Source organism: Carex rostrata, chromosome 2 (assembly GCF_964058835.1).
Source record: "Carex rostrata chromosome 2, lpCarRost1.2, whole genome shotgun sequence".
NCBI lineage: Eukaryota > Viridiplantae > Streptophyta > Magnoliopsida > Poales > Cyperaceae > Carex > Carex rostrata.
This window is the reverse complement of record NC_135919.1, coordinates 3,789,598-3,802,403: the sequence shown is the minus strand read 5'-3', so window position 1 is coordinate 3,802,403 and position 12,806 is coordinate 3,789,598. Positions and strand designations below refer to the sequence as shown.

Below are 12,806 nucleotides of genomic sequence, written 5' to 3'. Positions count from 1 at the left end.
AAATTTTTACTGTTTATCCAGATTTTCAGATTTTTAAAGTGGCTTAATAAATAGTAAAAAAAATTCCAAAAAATGTAAAATTTGATCTCCAAGCACATTTCAATATGAAGATCACATCTAACGGTTCGGATCGGTTGTTTGGACTTTCAAAATGAAAATACGGCGTGAAATACAAACGCGTGGTGCTCCATGGCTCACCCAAGTCGATCTCTCTTTCTCTCTCTCTCTCTCTCTCTCTCTCTCTATATATATATATATATATGTAGGGTCCGGCTAATTTGCTGCCGGCAGTATTTCTGTCCAAGGTGCTGTCGTGCCTTTTTTTTTATTTTGTAATGTCCAAACAACAAATTCAGACCGTTAGATGTTTAATCTATATTGTGATTTTTTTTTATGAACTGATTTTCCTAAGTGTTAGATACATGTGATCAGGTTATTAACATTTCCACCTTAATAAAAAAAAAAAAACAATTTAAGATCCAGGCTACATATCTTTTGTGGTTGAATGAACTTGAGTTGTGCCATGTATTTACGAAGTAGTCCAGCTACCATTAGTCACTTGGGATTTTCATCGAACACCTTAAGTGCAAACAGTTTTGATAACAGCAGCCGTAAACCAGCTAATATTAGCACAGCTAGCATCAGCCAATCTACAGGAGCTGAGCTTGCCTTTGTCAACAGGCATTGGTTTCTAAAATTAATTGCAGGCCCGTTATGATGGATGAATTTTGGGCCGGTTACTTTTTCAAGCCCAGTTTTCACTATTAACAGCCATATATGATGCCATCAATCTACTGTTCATGCGTTGAGACCCAATCAAATACTTTCTGCAAGCTTAATTTTCTGTTTCCATCTACCTGCTAATCATGATTTCTCAATTTCATACTAATCATTCAGTATGGAATAGTTTGTATAGTCTTTATTCCAGAGATGTTAAAGCGGATATGCTTTCTGAGATATATTGCACCAAAAACATGATTCATGTGATGGTCAGATTTTATCACTTTGACTTCAACTAGGATAATTCCTATTAAGTGATTTTGGGCAGGATAAGAGTTGAGCTTCACTAATCCAGCAACAGCTATTATTGTGTCAGGTATCTCACCTGTTAGATTGTTTGTTATTTGACGAATGAATATCATGATGAATGTATTAGATTTAGTTTGCTATTAATAGTGGAAAATCAAAATAATTTTAAGTACGGCTATTTGATGACACTATGAGTTTTATAACTTTATTTTGACATCAAGAGATTAAAAACTCTCAAACATTTATATCCATTATCTGGATCACTTAATTGACAATTTAATCCAACATATTATTATAACTTTTTTAGAATGTTAGTTATCTAACATATTGTTGGACGGTCAAATTAAGCTTTGCTATATATATCTAGCGCTGCAAACAGACTGGATACAGATGGAATAGTGGTAAAACTATATATGTATTCGTTTTTATTTTTTGAATATGGATGCAGATACATATTGAATATTAAATGGATATGAATACATAAAAAAAATCCAATATTGAACGGATACAAATACAAATACGGATATCATTTAGATACATAATTCATATATTGCAATAAAATTAACATATATTCAACAAAGTATTTTTTTTCAAACAAAAATAATTCATAAATATAATTAAAATTTTGAGCCCTAAATCTAATAAAACTGAAAATATGTTAAAATATCAAGATTTAGAGGAGGATATCAGAATATATAAAAAGAGATGGACTTGGGTGAGACGCGGAGTATACGCGTTTGGTGCTCCATGGTACAGTTTAGCCATTTTGAAAATTCAAACAACCGATCCGAACCGCTCAACACGATCTCCATATTGAAATGTGCTTGGAGACCAAATTTTACATTTTTTGAAATTTTTTTACTATTTATTAAGTCACTTTAAATATCGCTGATCCGGTGGTTCAGAAATTTTTACTGTTTTTTACTGTTCACCCGGATTTTCAGACTTTCAAAAATGCTTAATAAATAGTAAAAAATTTCCAAAAAATGTAAAATTTAGTTTCCAAGCACATTTCAATATGGATTAAACATCTAACGGTTCGGATCGGTCGTTTGGACTTTCAAAATAAAAATACGGCGTGAAGTATAAACGCGTATACACCGCGTCTCACCCAAGTCCATCTCATATAAAAATACCATGTTTTGTACAAATTAAATGACCTAAATCTCATTTTTCTGCTGACGTTTTCATGAAGCTTCTAAAGATTTTCGTAAAAGGAAGTATATTTGTCTTATCTGTTTTTTCAAGAAAAATCGATAAATTTCTGGCTCGTTATACAAAGTGCTTTGACTAAATCTGACCATTGGGATCCCGCTACGGGAACAATAGCTAGTTCGCATTTAATGTCTTCGGCAAAGTTTGAGTTTGATTTGAATAAGATTTGAACTGAATTGATTTTATTTGTTTTAGAACTAATTAATTTTAAATTGAATTAATTGTGGAATTTTTTCGAATCAAACTCACACTACAACAAAGTAGACATTTTTTGCGAGGAAAAAAACACATTTTATGACAGTAGTCCGTCGCAAAAAAAAAAAAAAAACTGAACAATAAAGTAGTCCGTTGCAAAAAGTCACTTTTTTATCCTCGCGAAAAGTGTCTCATTCTTGTAGTGTCAAATCGAATCATGAACTACGAACTTTTTGTGCAGCCCTACTCGTGATAAGAAAATGTAAGAAAAGGAATAAAATAAAACTAATTGGTAGCGGGTAGTAGATTGAGGTTTTCACGGATATCCAAAATCTGAAAAATTACAATTACAAATACAAATAATTTTTAAAATCATATTTCCATCCATATCTGCATAATTTATATCCATATCCACATCTGTATTCTTAAATTATCCATATCCGAATATATGAATCCGCAAAATTTTGAATACGGATCCGGATCTGATCGGTTAGCACCCCTAGCTATATCACATTACTTCAATTCATTTGATCACGTAAAAGTAGATTTCCAGTATCAAGTACGTACAACTACAATTATACTAACTTGTTCATCTTTTGTTAAATTTGATGACCACACATATTTCTAATCAAAATCGAAATCCCCATCTGTGAACCAAATTATGTATGTATATATAGGTAGTAATTAATCGGTGCCACATGAGTAGAAATTGAAGAAACCAAACTGAAATTGATCATTTTCTAGACTTAAAACAATTTACAATTGAAATACATTTGTCCTGTTTGTTGACTGCCGATCGACCTGACAATAAAGTTACATCGATGACCCAAGTCAAAATGATAATACATCTTTTGACTTGAGGTCATCTAACATGACTATATATGTCCTCAATTGTAAATTGTGAATGAGGAGGCATATTATGTATCCTTCGTTTCGGAGTATAGTCTCAGTCTTAGTCTCAGAGAATGATAACTTTCAATTTGGTTTCTTCATTTTCGATATATTAATTTATCGGACACCGATTACATTTTATTGACAGATTGTGATTTGGAGTTAAAATTTGGTCGGACTCTAATCCCGATCGCCTCAGATTCCTCACCTACTCTCAACTGGATCGCCGATTTGGCATAGGATTCATTCGACTTTGTACCAATTCAGGATGCCTCGGTACGAACGAGGTGAGCAGGTTGTCAGGGAAACCAAACAACTGCCTGACGTCAACTATCTTCCCCACTGGTAAAGCACGATCTTTCGAAATCATGAGCAACTTACAGAGTTTAGCTAACTCTAGGGGTTCGTTCATAGATCTGATCTCAGACTCGCGAGAGAGAAAAGAGAGCAGGGGTTGAGAAGGCCGGAGGAAAGGGACCGGAGACGAGGTGGGTTTGATCCTGTCGGGGTATACTTCTAGAAGGTTGGGATACCAGTCGAGGAAGGTTGTGACGCGTATCTTGAGGTGGAGTTGCTCATGCCGTTTCTCAACGTAACGCAAGGCGATGCACTGGTTGGGTTCAAGAAGTACTTCACGCATGCACCATGCGGGAGACGAGGTGGTGGTCCTTGTTGCGGTCTATGGTGGAGTCCAGCACCAGGACTTTGTACCAGGGGACTTGCACTGATGCTTGAAGGTATTATAAGTGTTGCCATTATTCCTGCTATTCCGAGTTCCCTCCTAAATCGCATCGATGCGGAGAATTCATACTAGAGTTATTAAGAACGACTAAGCCTTAAAATTAGGATATAATTTGCACAAATATTTGCATAATTTATCATTAAATTGGTGTGTGTTTTTTCATTTTGGGACATGTTATCTAATATTTTTCCATTTCATTAAAAGCTTTATTGTGAACTCTGTTTGTAATCTCCTTAATTTCTTGTAAACTCCTTTTGTGTTCTCTCTTATAATATTATGGTTTTTGTTGCTTAAATTTGTCTCTTGATAATTTTGAAGTTATAGAGGACCTCAAGTCAAAATGTGCAAGACGAAATGATGGCCACCTAACGCGCGCGTTTTTTTGGGTGAAAACGGATTGGACAGTGATCAAACTTATATTGATATCCGTCTTAATTTTTATATTTAGATACAGATTTAAATCTTAACAAATTCAAATATAATTTGGATATGAAAATAAAATGTTACTTACCTTTATGAAATAGATGAAATTTATCGTAAAATAATTTTTTTGTACTAACACCTCTAAATAAATATACATATTATCAAAACTAATTAAATTCATAACAAAAAAGTATGTTATGAAATGTCGTGCTAATTTTTTCTGGACGACCAGGTGTTAATTATCTTTGAATATACAAAATAACGATTCATTTGTTGTATTCAGTGTTTTAAAATGGGGCCGCATGGGCCACATATGCGTATGCGATCGGCAGCCGTGCTCAGAATATCCATGCGGTTTTGACTATGCGACCGCATATGCGGTCCGAATATGTTGTCATGCGGAATAAAAAAGGTGCATATGCGGATTAAAAATGCGGCCATGCGGTCCGAATATGTGGCCATGCGGACTGAAATATGCGGCCATGCAATCCTTCCATGCGGTTTTGATAATTTGATTGTATTTTAATTAAAATTTATATGAAAAAAGTCAAAAAACTATTGTTGGTTATGTCATTATGTGAAAATAAATTCAAGTATATGAATATAAATATATATATATATATATATATATATATATATATATATATATATATATATATATATATATATATATACGTGAATTTTTATTTTAAAATCCGCATATGCGTCCGCATACCGCATATGCGATATGCAGTGGCCTTCCGCATGCATGAACAAAATTGCATTTTAAAACACTGGTTGTATTGCACTGATTGTAATTACATTCTCTGTTCTAATTATATAGACAGATTCATTTCTACCCTAAGCTATTAACTAGAGTAAACTAGTGTTGTAAAAAGATGGTTGTTTAGTCTGACTAATTGTCTAATTATTTGTTGCCGTTAATGAAACTGTTACAAATTAATGAGTGAGTCTATGGTACTATGCATATCACGGGTTGTTCTGTGCTACGGCTCAATATTCGAGTTTTTAAAATCCTAATGGTCGATCCGAACCGTTCATCTTGTTCTCCATATTAATATGTGTTTGGAGACCAAATTTTACATTTTTTGAAATTTTTTTACTATTTTTTTAGATATTTAGAAAATCACTTGATCTGAAAATTCTGGACCATTCAAAAACAGTGATTTTCAATAAATCTAAAAAAATAGTAAGAAAATTTCAACAAATGTAAAATTTGGTCTCCAAACACATATTAATATGGAGAACAAGATGAACAGTTCGGATCGACTGTTAGGATTTTGAAATGTCAAATATTGAGCTGTATTACGAGCCAAATCGTAATATGCATAGTACCATAGACTCACTCCAAATTAATTGTATATTTTTTCATTTATATTGTCAATTAATTGGTCATTTTTATTTTTTATTTTTTTTACATATATTTGCTAAGTGTACTATACTTTGTCTTGTTTTATCTGAATTTTTGTAAATGACAATATCATAAAATTCTATTAATTTACAATAAAACTAAGTTAAAATAAATTTATTTGATAAGTTAAATTAATCAATTTTAATAATTACAAGTATATCCATATATATAACTTTCATGAAAGCACAAAATTATTCATAAAATTCTAATTAATAGCATACCAATTAATCGTACCGTTCTTCCGAGAAATGCATACCATTATTAATTTACAACACTAAAGTAAACAAGAAGAGTATGCATAGCAGAAGTTTGTTCGAGATAAGCATCTTCTTCTACAATTTTGTGTCCAGTGGATGGATTTATGGAGATCTCCATTTGATTGTCATCGGGGCTTAATTGAGGATTTCCAAGTATTTATTCGGAACTTCACAGAGGCTCGGTTTATAATCGAGCATTTTTATTAATATCCCTAAAACAAATCAAAATTTTAAAAATGCCCCTGTCTCCCATTTTTTTTTAAATATGCCCTGACCGCCAGAATTACGGGCGGCCCATTCCTCTAGTGAGGCGCCACCCCCTGGGGCGCCCCACTAGGCCTGTGAGGCGCCACTCCCTGGGGCGCCCCATGCTATTTTTTTTTTTTTTTTTTTTTTTAAAATTTTTTTTATTAAGATTTTAGTATTTTGATTTGAATAATTTTGTGAAAAAAAAGTTTTCTTATTTAGAGTGTATGCCAAAAAATAAAATATTTGATATATTTACGAAGTGATGTCGTAATTCTTTATAACTATGATTTTTTTTTTTTTTTTTTTCAGTGAACTTTGATTTTATTTGTCAGTTGGATATCACAAGTCTAAATATAACATTAATTAAGGTTTTTATAATATATGTATAATATACACATATACACATATACATACACACACACACACAAACACACACACACAAACATATACATACACACACATACACATACACATACACATACACATACACATACACATATATATACACTAGTGGAGAACTTGGAATTAGTGTCGGCTGTTTATGGGTATTAGTGTCGGACATTAGGTGACACAAATCGGGCTGATACTAATACTTTCTAAATAGCCGACACTAAAAGTAAGGCATTAGTGTCGGTTATTTATTAAATAGCCGACACTAACACTAACTTTTAGTGTCGGCTATTTATTAAAAAGCCGACACTAATTTACAAATAACACTCACTAAATAAAATATCATCCAAATTGCTCATTTATTGTTATTCTTATAAATGGTTTGTGCAAACCCTAAAACAGAAAATACATAAAAGACATGACGTCTGTTTAAATACAAACCCTAAAACAGAAAATACATAAAAGATACATAAAAGATACATAAAAGACCCTAAAAACTCACAAATTATAAAGAAAGGTCCAAAAGTCCATGAAGGAAGACTCGGATCGCGAATCTGAGCCCGCAAATGGCGAAACAAATCATAGATTGGTTTTGCATCCGGTTTTGGGCTGTGGAGTTCCTGTCAAAATTTCAGCCCGATCCGACGGACGGATCAAAAGTTACGCCCCTTTTCGTGAAGCATGCGCAAGACCATATTGCATCACATCTTCTAGAATTCGCCTAGAAGAAGCGGCTAGGTTTGAGAAGATCAGATCGGAGAGAAGCGTGAAGTGAAGTGAAGGAGATGTTTTAAACCCCAGGCGTGCGTTTGAAAGAGGTGCGCGGGACTTAAAATGAAATTGGAATAGCTTTAGTGTCGGCTGTTTATAAATAGGCGACACTAATAACTGAGTATTAGTGTCAGCTATTTATAAAAAAGCGACACTAATGTATTAGTGTGGGCTGTTTATAAATGGCCGACACTAATTGTTAAGTATTAGTGTCGCCTTTTTATAAATAGCCGACACTAATACTTAACAATTAGTGTCGGCCAGTTATAAACAGCCGACACTAATATTATTAGTGTCGAGTTTTTGTAAACGACCGATACTAAAGTATTAGTGTCGGTTTTTTAAGGCGACACTAATTGTATGTTCTCCACTAGTGATATATACATATACAAAGCTACATATATACACATACTATTTTAATAGCTCTAAACTACTATTTTGAATAAAGGCCAAGTCCTTAATTAGTGTTATATTTAGACTTGTGATATCCAACTAGCAAATAATATTAGTATACATATACATATACACATACATTTTTGCTTTGGTCCATACTACAATTATAATTTGATACACATACATTTTTGCTTTTGCCCAAAATTCAGTAAGTTGGGCTCAAATTGCCAAAATGCTTGGTTATGATCTAGTTTGGACCAAAATTTCATACAAACTAAGGCGTATTAGATCCAACATATCAAAAAAAGAGTATGTATGTGATCCATGACATGATGTCTCTTGGTTAAAGATCTCCAACATATTGCATCTCCAAATGACATTCATCAACATATACATGCATACATAATAAAAAATAAAAATTCTCAGTTAAAATTTTCGTTCAAAATTATAAGAAAATATTTATATATAAAATTAATTGAATTTGTATAACTTTTATACGAACCACTGAAAATCAATTTCGTAAAAAAAAATTATTGCATATTATATGAATTTACGACATCACTTCATAAATATATCCAAATGTTTTATTTTTTGGCATACACTCTAATCTTGTTTAGATCAAAATTATTTAAATCAAAATACTAGTATATGTATATGTGTGTGTGTGTGTGTGTGTGTGTGTGTATTATACATATATTATAAAAACCATAATAAATCCCAAGTCCTTAATTAGTGTTATATTTAGACTTGTAATATCCAACTGACAAATAAAATCAAAGTTCACCAAAAAAATTCAAAGTTATAAATATTTACGACATCACTTCATAAATATATCAAATATTTTATTTTTTGGCATACACTCTAAATAAGAAAACTTTTTTTTCACAAAATTATTCAAATCAAAATACTAAAATCTTAATAAAAAATAAAAAAAAAAAAAAAAAATAGCATGGGGCGCCCCAGGGAGTGGCGCCTCACTAGAGGAATGGGCCGCCCGTAATTCTAGCGGTCAGGGCATATTTAAAAAAAAATGGGAGACAGGGGCATTTTTAAAATTTTGATTTGTTTTAGGGATATTAATAAAAATGCTCGGTTTATAATTGAGGATTATGGGCCTAATTTAGTATTTGCTGAAACTGAGGAAATTAAATATAATCAACCGAAATTTTAAATATAGCATAATCTAAAAAATAATAAACCAAAACACCATTTTTCGGCCAAAATTATAAAAATGACATGGCCGCATCTAGAAAAAGCGGGCACCTTTTTGGTGGCCGCATCTAGGGAAAGCGACCAATATTTTGGGCCGCTTCTATGGGCTGCGGGCACGGCCACTTCTAGAAAATGCGGCCACCCTGGCCGCTTCTAGCGGATGCGGTCCAAACCGACATTTCTATAAAATATCATTTTCTGGAAAGAGAGTTCATTTCACGGGTCGTTTTCACCGAGCCTCTTCTTCTTCTCAGCTGAACTGTAAGTTTTTTCTTTTCTCTCTTTTTTCAAATTTTTTTTTCAGTATTTGTAATTAATTTAGTTAATTTGTAATTTTAGGTTTTCATATATACTCAGACCAAAATGGCTGTAATGGTATCAGTTTACACTGGTGGTGAGGTTCTAACAGGCCCTAATGGGGTTTAATATGTCAAGCTCCTCAAGTCTAGTGTCCCCTTTCTAGATTGACATGCCTGAGAGTAGTAATACCCCAGTTCAGGAGGGCCGACGGTCTACTAGTCGGCCTTCTCGTCGGTCCCAAACCCCTTTGCAGATTGACATGCCTGAGAGTAGTCAAGCCCCAATTCAGGAGGGCCGACGGTCTACTAGTCGGCCCTCCCGTCGGTCTCGACCCCAACCTGACCAAATTGCTAGTACTAGTCGGACTGCTCATTGGGGTTAGCCTTGTGATCCGGATGAAACCGAGGAGACGGTGGATCCGGAAATACAAGAGGCAGAGGAAAATTGGGGGAATGTTGATCCTGCTTGCATGAGCGATCGAAGTGACCAGGAAGATACTGGGCCTGTGCTCGGGCAGCCCAAAAAATTCAAGGTTGATAAAGGGTTTCGGATAATGGGTCGCGGGGTTCAGCACCCGATTGCAGCTTTCAATGACCTATCAGGATTTCAGGAAGCAAATGTGGGGTTGTTTGGTAGACATGCAGAATTTGAGAATGAATTGTCAGAGGGGCAATGCTATAATTCAAAGGAGGAAATGAAAGCTGCAATTTACAAGTTTCACATTCTTTGTAATAAAGAGATTGAAAATATGCACAGCGATAAACAACGCCTTAGGTTCAAGTGCAGGGACCCCAGATGTGGTTGGTACATATTAGCAAGGACCACTGGTTTTGGTACACAATGGAAAGTATCCAGGTGCCCAACAAAACATGTTTGTCATGCGGATGCCACAAGAATAGATCATGCACAGCTGACGGCTGGTATGGTTGCCGATTGCATCACCGCGCACATGAGAAATGACGTGGATTTGAGTATCAATGCTGTCAGAATCGCGGTTGCACAAACGTACAACGGTCAGGTACCTGCGTACAACAAATTACGGCGTGGAAGGGAGTTGGCAATTGCCCGTCAATTTGGTAGTTGGGAGGGGTCATACGCGCTTATAGTCCCCTTGTTGGAGGCAATTAAGCGAAAAAACCCAGGTATTATATTATTTATTTTCTTTCAACAACATTGAAAACAAAAAATGTGGAACTTGTTAATTTGTTTTATTGACAGGTACATTGTTTGATGTGACCTCATATCCAATTGGTGAGCCTGGACCTTACAGGTACTTTTATAGGGCGGCTTGGGCATTTGGACCGTGCATAGAGGATTTTCAACACCTGAGACCTGTCATCACTGTTGATGCATGTTTCTTATTAGGGCGGTACAAAGGTAATAAAATTCAAAATTGATATGTCATTTCATTTATTCAAATGTAGTCGAAATTGATATGTCATTTTTTTAGTTATTTTTTTTATGGTTTAATACAGGTAAAATGTTGATTGCAACCGGGTACGATGCAGAAAATCAGCTCCTTCCGTTGGCTTTTTCTTTGGTAGATACGGAGAATTTTGAAGACTGTGCATGGTTCATGCAATGGTTGAGGCGCAATGTAGTTCGCTCCAGGTTTGTGTGTGTCATCACTGACAGGGGCAAGGGAATAAAAAAGGTGTTTAGACAGGATGATCTGGGATGGAATGAGGAAGACGAGGATGAGTGCGTTCACCGTCTTTGTGCTACTCATATAGCAGAAAACATGAAGAATAACCATTGCAATGACCAAGCAATCAAGTACTTCAGGATATGTGTGGCGAAGAGGAAGATGAGGAAATATGAGCAAGGAATGCAAGCAATGGGGGATGTATGTGACCGTGCTTTGAATTGGTTGGACGGTGTGCGTAAGTATCTGGATCAAGATGAGAATGAGTGTCCAAAACCATGGAAGATATTTCAAGCGCTGGATGGGGGTTACCGTTGGGGAATTATGACTACAAACGGGTCCGAGTCGCTCAATAATGTCTTCAGGTCATCTCGTAGGTTGCCGGTAGCAGCAATAATTGAGGACACATTTTACAAGTGTCAGCAATGGTTTGCTCAAAGGAGGACAAAAGTGCAATTTGAAGCAAGCCAGGGTCAACAGTTCTCATGTCGTGTGCACAAGGTATTTTATTTTCATGAAATTATTTTATTTTCTTAATTGTAAATTATTCTATTTTCATTCAATTATTTAAATACATTAATATCATCAATTTTTTCGTAGTTGATTAACAAACGGTGCGGGAGGTCACAATCTATGACAACGCTCGGTGGATTTGGCAACTGGAACGAGTTTGAGGTAACATCCACAAAAGATAAAGTTAATGCATACATGTCTGATGCTTCTGGCCGGTTTACCAAGGCCAATTACAAATACACGGTGGTAATCATGGATGATAACACGGTTACATGCACATGCCAGAAGCCGCAATTAAACAGAATACCGTGTTCTCATGTTCTGGCAGTGTGCCGTCTCCGAGGCATCGACCCTGGCAGGTTTGTACATTACTACTACCATATCCAGACACTGATCAACACATGGATGGGTGAATGGCATGTGTATGACAATCAGTCTGATTGGCCACAAAATGAAGGCCCAACCCTTGTTCCAAATGACAAAAATATTACTCTGGGTCGAAGGCGAGTCAATAGGATTCCGATGTGGCTTGATTTACTGCATAATAGAAGGAGAGGACATCAGGTTTGCCGAGATACAAAAGAACAACAAAACAGAGCTGCTCGAGATGCACGAGGTAGTTAACTCATATTTTTAAATTAAATTGCAGCTTTAAAAAAAACTAATATGTACATGTATATTTTTGTTTGTCAATTTTCAGGTTAGAGAGAGAGGGAAGCAATATAATTTTATCTAGTAGTCAATTTTATGTTGTGATTGCATTGCTTGTTTGTTGTAATAGTTTTAAGAATTTTATTTAGTAGTACTTATATGGAATATTTATTTAGGCGTATCTTAATCTAATATTTCAAATAAAATTTCGGTTTCCAAATTAAACACCATACACAACTATAACTACAAATATTGAAAACAAAAAATCAAACAAAAAAAAATTTAAATAGCCAGGGTGGCCACATCCCCTAGAAGCGGCCGTGCCCGCATCCCATAGTAGCGGCCCAAAATATTGGCCGCTTTTCCTAAATTCGGCCATGTCATTTTTATAATTTTGGCTGAAAAATAGTGTTTTGATTTATTATTTTTTGGATTATGCTATATTTAAAAATTTCGGATAATCAAAGGATAACCTTGTTGAATTTAATAATGTCGGATGAGTTGTGATCCGAACAGGGC

The 12,806-nt window shown here is 34.8% G+C and overlaps 3 protein-coding genes across 4 annotated transcripts in view; 2 read left to right on the top strand and 1 right to left on the bottom strand.

Moving 5' to 3' along the window:
* LOC144569577 (uncharacterized) overlaps positions 1–12,806 on the bottom strand; it is a 48,852-nt gene that overhangs the window by 28,925 nt on the left and 7,121 nt on the right. The gene's annotated exons all lie outside the window — the stretch shown is intronic.
* Positions 1–12,806, top strand: part of LOC144569609 (1-(5-phosphoribosyl)-5-[(5-phosphoribosylamino)methylideneamino] imidazole-4-carboxamide isomerase HISN3, chloroplastic-like) — an 85,650-nt gene that overhangs the window by 68,933 nt on the left and 3,911 nt on the right. The window lies entirely within an intron of this gene.
* LOC144550638 (uncharacterized) lies at positions 9,542–12,787 on the top strand. Its single transcript, XM_078298624.1, has 6 exons — positions 9,542–9,577; positions 9,861–10,620; positions 10,697–10,855; positions 10,954–11,624; positions 11,724–12,200; positions 12,755–12,787. The coding sequence occupies exons 1-6, from the start codon at positions 9,542–9,544 to the stop codon at positions 12,785–12,787; spliced, it is 2,136 nt and encodes a 711-aa protein (XP_078154750.1).